We start from the raw sequence: 6,094 nt of genomic DNA on the forward strand, positions 1-6,094 counted from the left end.
TCATTTATTTCCTATGAGGGAGACTAGAAAAGTTGTTAAACATTAGAACACAGGCCTTTTCAATTACTCCTCAAAATAAATGGATATTGATTTCTTTTTTTAAAAAAAATCAGATTTACTTTCCCACCTTCACTGTTAAATATTGATGTCTGTGGGAAATAGAAATGAAAAGCTTCATTTTAAAGGCACTTAGCCTGCTCTGACAGTGGGGTACCCCTTTATTACTTCAAGCAGGTCAAGAATGAAGAGGATATTCTGGTTATGCAGATTTAACTTTGAGCACTCCTACCGTCTTTTTCTGTGGAAGAAAGTTCTGTGTCCCTGTTTTCCTAATAAAGCCATCCTACCTTGTAGGGGAGGCAAAAGACTTACAGTGGGAAGGTACTATAATAGAGTGGAGAGTTTTTCCCAGTTTCTAGTCTGACATGAACGTGGCAGCCAGTGTCTTGCTAATCACTACAGTGAGTGATTTGGAAGCTTGGGTTACTTTCTTGTAGGCTCTTTAGTTCACTGGTTTGCTTTCTAACTATAGCAGTTCTTGAGATAGTAGCAGCTAAAATTATGTTAGAAGAATTGCAGTCTTAAAGCTGCAGGGAGCATATTCTGGACATCACCCCAGTGCCATGTTTACTCTACCACTTTTCATGTGTGAATACTTTCCCTTTACCAAGAAGATAGATGCATACAATTCCTCTTTAATCTGACTCTCTTGGGGTCATTACTGCTGAGCTTTGAACTCCTGGTACCATCAGTTTATTAACAACAACAAAAAACCACCCTGCCCCCAGGATTACTCACCCACTGCCATCACGTGTGTCTCACTCTCTGTCTCTGTATCTCTCCAGAGATTCACTAGCAAACAGGATGTGATTCGGCATTACAACATGCACAAGAAACGTGATAATTCCCTCCAGCACGGCTTCATGCGCTTCAGCCCCCTGGATGACTGTAGCGTGTACTATCATGGCTGCCACCTGAATGGGAAAAGCACACACTACCACTGCATGCAGGTAACAGCTGGACTGGGGAATAGATGGTAACACATGTGGCAAATGAAAAGCCGTTGTTTGAGCTGGTTCCATTTTGGGGTGGACTTAGAGGGTTCTTGAATTCAGGCAGCCCAACGCTTCCTTGTTAGAAAGCAAGGGGCTGCTCTGAGGCAAAGGGGCGGCATCTCAACCATCCTTAGCTTCTTTTGCTCACTTCTGATTCAGACCTCTTTGAAGAGTCTGAGCCCTGTCCTCACTGCACTTGCCCTGCCAAGTGTTGGGAAGGACGAAGGGAAGCACCATTCTCTGTTTTTAGAAGCCTTGTGCACACAGTGAGGCAAAGCAGATGTCAAGGTTTTCTCTGTCTTGGACTTCACTTGTTGAAACAAGTCCCGTTCTCTGAGATTCAGGGACTTCTCTGCAATACCTCTACCCAAATCTGATCTGTCAGTCCCTTGAAATCAGACTTTTCTGTGACTCAGCTGCCCTTTAACACCGGGTTAATTTCCTCCATAATCAATTTCTAAAGTAATTAAACTTCAGTATCACATATTTAGACTTAACACCCCTGGTTCTCCATCTCCTTCACCAGTGGTACTGGAGTTTACTTGTCTGTGGTGCAGGCTGGGAGCTTTGTTTCAATGGCCAGTCAGGCTTCAACAGCAGTGCAACCAGAGTTGGAGTTGCTGCGTAGATGTAACTGTGACGCCTTTACTGGTTTTAGACACAGACACACCACATTGTCTGGGTCTTACCCTGGTCGTTCGTCACATTAGAGGGTTTGATTTGTACTTGTTTCATTAGAATTGTGGCCTAAACCATTGCTATGAGAATGCAGAATAATCAGGCAGCCCCTGGTGAAAGCTTTCCTGTTCTGAAAACTCAGGTGTCACTTCCTGCCCTATCCCAACAGTTTAAGACCGCAGTTAAAGTCACAAGGCCTTAATCACATGCTTAAATGCTTTGCTGGGATAGACTTCAGCATATGTTTAACTTGAAGTCAGGTAGGCCTTCTGAAGTCAATGGAGCTTAAGCACATACTTAAATGTTAGGCATGCACTCAAGTACTGTCCTGAATAGGGGTTGGTTTAAGCATGTGCTTACAACGTTTGATAAATGGGGAACTTCATGTGACTTTCTTTTGAGGATGTTTTCTGTTATGCTTCCATAATATTGATTGTTCAGTTTCTCCAGTTGACCAGGGTGGGATTTGTTTAAATTCTTTTTTAGAGTGCAAGAAATGTTTCACAGCTTAAAGTCACTCCCAGTTTGAATAGAGACCCTCGTTTAGACAACTATATATGGGTAATTCCATCCTGTGCCCACTGTCTTCCAGTAAAATAATGCCCATGTAAGCAGTGTCTTACAGGAAAGGTGTCTGAATATAAACTCCCAATTAAAGAAAATACTGCTTAAATGGCAGAATTTGTGCCATCCATCTCGTGAGGGTTTTTTTTTCCTTTATGTCCATAATTGGTGTGGATAAAATTCAGTTAGTTGTTTATATAAACTGACATTTTTTTAGGCTTTAGCACCAAGAGCAGCATTGCAAATTATTCCTAAGGAGGTTTTTGTTTAATACTTTTTTTTAATGCCGTGCAGGGTCTGTCTTTTTTCAAGGTGTCAGTGCGGGGGGAGAGAGAGAGGCTCTTTTATATTGGAAATAGCTGGAGATCCTTTTAATTTTTTTCCTGGGTATTTGTCATGGGTTTTGTTATTGCCTGTTTGAATCAACCTGGGCTGAACTAAGAGGTGGTGTTTTCGTTCTCTTCACTTCTGAGATGGTGCAGGCATTGGCACACGTTGTGCTACAGAAGAAAAGAAAAAAAAATCTTCTCTCAGCAGGGCTGAGGACGTTTTCAGATTCCAGTGGTTTTTTACTCAATATGGCAAAGTTGCCCGCTTTACCCAGAGGAAAGCAGGTTTTCAGCATTCCGTCCTCGTCACACCATTCCCATTTGCTGCACGGGTTTAAAGTTATTGAAGTGGTAGTGTTGAACAGTGACGGGGGGAAAAAGTCACCGGTTTGCTAGGATCAGCTAAACACAGGGCTTATGCTCTGCTAGAATGAAACCCGTATATTACAAGTTCAAAAGATTGCTCTCATGTTGCACCACCCTGCCTTACCTCCCAGAAGGACTAAAGAGGTAAATAACTCATTCCCACTCCATTTTGTATTCTCCAAATAGATGGAAGTCCTACTTCATGTCATGTCGCTCCGTGATAACAAAAAGTAATAGCATCTGTCAGTGTTCTTTTCTCCTTAAGACCAGGATCCCTGCTTACTGCCTCCCTAAGCAGACACGATTATCTGTAGCTGGTCTTTCATCCCTTTGCATCCTCCTTTTTTTTCCTTACTGTTTCAAGCCCAGAGAGTTGTTTTCTTTTTTTTCCCACAACTGCTCTATCAGTCTTTAGATTGGGAATTAAAGTGATGACTTAATACTCCTAGGAGAAGTGCACAAATGGAACTATTAAATCTGTGTGTGCCGCTCGTGTGTTTATTATTGCTGGTAATAATGGTAGGCTGTTAAAACGCTGTGCTGATGACTCCCTGTTTTGGCCTGGGGTAGGTGGGTTGTAACAAGGTCTATACAAGCACCTCTGACGTGATGACCCATGAGAACTTTCACAAGAAGAACACGCAGCTCATCAACGACGGGTTTCAGCGGTTCCGCGCCACGGAGGACTGCGGCACTGTGGAATGCCAGTTCTACGGGCAGAAAACCACTCACTTTCACTGCAGGTGAGACAGCAGGGACGGGGAGGAATCCTGCCTCAGAGTTACGTGGTCTGTCTGCCAAGTCATAAATTCAGGAGTACGCACAGGGACTCGATTTTCCCTGCTGTGACCTTCTCAGTACTGCTTTTGAGATAACTTCTGCTCCAGGGCAGATGGATTTCCAGGATCTTGCCACAGACCACTCTGAAGGCAGGGGTATGATCTGAGGTGATCTGAGGAAAGTGTACCCACTAGAATAAACATCCTAGAATCATTTGGGAAAGAGATCACTGTGCTCTTTAGAGTTTGACTGAAGTATATTAATATACTGCTAATGGCACTTCCATGCTAGATCTCTCTCCAGCCAGAAGTCATCCTGCTCATCCCTTTCAGGGCCAGATTCTGCCTTTGGTACACAGATGCTCTTACATTGATTTCTTATGTTCTCCGGAAGAGTAGAAAAGCACAGTTTGTACCTTAGTCCCCTTTAGCTGCTGTTCTGGTTGGAACTTTTAGTGGTGGGTGCTGATCCTCGGAGTGGAGTGAACTTCCCAGCTCTCTCATGTGGCAGCATTTTTGCTTGCCTTGGTGTCACTGGTCAATCCACATAAAGCTCCTCAACCCCTTTGCAGCCCAGGGCCATTGTCTCATACTGACCCCAGTCCTTATCCCAGAGGGAGGCAGGTGACAGCAGTTGCGTTGTGCTCCTAGCCCACACAGCCAACCACCCTCTCCTCCTCGATGCCCTTGCAGGCGACCTGGGTGTACATTCACCTTCAAGAACAAGTGTGACATTGAGAAGCACAAGAGCTACCACATCAAAGATGATGCCTATGCCAAGGACGGCTTCAAGAAGTTCTACAAGTATGAGGAATGCAAGTATGAGGGCTGTGTGTACAGCAAGGCCACCAACCACTTCCACTGCATAAGGGCAGGCTGTGGCTTCACTTTCACCTCCACCAGCCAGATGACCTCCCATAAACGCAAACATGAGCGCCGGCACATCCGGAGCTCAGGAGTGCTGGGCCTGCCTGCCTCTCTTCTGGGGTCCAAGGATAATGAGCAAGAGGAGTCCAGTAATGATGACCTTATTGACTTCTCTGCTATGAGCTCGAAGAACTCCAGCCTGAGTGCCTCCCCCACCAGTCAACAGTCTTCCGTTTCTCTCATAGTCCCAGCTGCACCCTCCTCTGCTGCTGAGCTTGCTTCCTCCCAGGCCAGCAAGTCTGCCAACAGTATGACACCAGCCACCAAGATCTCTGGCCTGCTCTCCCAAGCTCTTCCCAGCAATATACCTTTGGCCCTGGCACTCTCCAACTCAGCACTTCCTGGAACAGCTGGATCCTTCTTCCCCATCATCCCCAGTCGGGTCTCTACACCACTTCCTGCCAGCTCAGCTAATCTGATGACTGCTGGTTCTTCTGGCACCAATCCATCATCATCTGCTCCTACGGATTCCTCATCCCAGGCCGTTCCAGGATCCAGTGAGCCAGCAGCTACTTCTTCTCCAGCTCCAGCAGCATCTATAATGGAAAGAATCTCTGCTAGCAAGGGATTAATCTCTCCTATGATGGCCAGGCTGGCGGCAGCTGCACTCAAGCCTTCTGTGGCACTTGAAGCAGGTGAGTTGCCCTCATCAGTTGTGCTAGTGGTGGGAGGAAGAGCAGGGCCTGATGACTTGGAGAGGAGTGAGTGAGAAGCCACCTAGTTGTGCATGGGGCTGAAGGTGGGGAGGAGGTAGAAAGGGACATAAACGGGAGAAAAAATGTGGTCGTGTCCAGTTAACCCTTGCAGAGGGCAGTCTTGGCATGGTTTCCTGTGAAGCCTGGCTATACCCATGTGGCCAGAAGAGAGGCAAGAAACACAGCTCTGTCCACAAATGGAGCAGACTCTTACCAGATCTGAAGGAAAAATACTGCCATGTGTATTACCTAGTTTGCTGTAGGCTGAAAAGAGAGAGAAATTGTATTAAAAATGGAAATGTAGAAAAAGCTTGGCCAATACAGGCCATACAGCAGCCTAAGCCCTCTTCTGCCAACTGTACTGAGTTTTTGCTGGGCCTAGTGGTGTTGATCCTGTAGCTCATTGCCAGTTCTTCTGATCTGAGGGGTTGGTTCTGTGCTCCAGCTCTGTTGTCCCAGCTGTGGGTTTGAAGGTGGTGTTGGTACAGTCCACAAACTGGCCTTTCTCCTGTGCTTCTCTGTCCTTGCAGCTCCCTGAGCTTCAATGGGCAGCAGCACCGTGAGAGGGTAATAAAATAGGAATGAGAAATCCCTGGGGGCGGCCCAAAGCTTTTCCTGCTGCCACGTAGGCAATGACCTGCCCCAGGTCTGGATGTGGGGCTCCCTCAAGAGCACAGGGTACCTCCCCAATCTCCTGCTGA

General features: G+C 46.2%; 1 protein-coding gene across 1 annotated transcript in view; it reads left to right on the plus strand.

The window, feature by feature from the left end:
* The window catches only part of CASZ1 (castor zinc finger 1), a gene marked incomplete at its 5' end in the record, with an annotated part of 39,949 nt that overhangs the window by 9,938 nt on the left and 23,917 nt on the right, over window positions 1–6,094 (plus strand). Inside the window, 3 exons of the mRNA XM_010193590.1 lie at window positions 846–1,010; window positions 3,563–3,735; window positions 4,465–5,333. Of these exons, the coding sequence (XP_010191892.1) occupies window positions 846–1,010; window positions 3,563–3,735; window positions 4,465–5,333 (1,207 nt within the window). The remainder of the gene's footprint in view (window positions 1–845; window positions 1,011–3,562; window positions 3,736–4,464; window positions 5,334–6,094) is intronic.

The sequence above is a fragment of the Mesitornis unicolor genome, unplaced genomic scaffold, assembly GCF_000695765.1.
Source record: "Mesitornis unicolor isolate BGI_N332 unplaced genomic scaffold, ASM69576v1 scaffold33941, whole genome shotgun sequence".
In the NCBI taxonomy this organism is placed as follows: Eukaryota; Metazoa; Chordata; class Aves; order Mesitornithiformes; family Mesitornithidae; genus Mesitornis; species Mesitornis unicolor.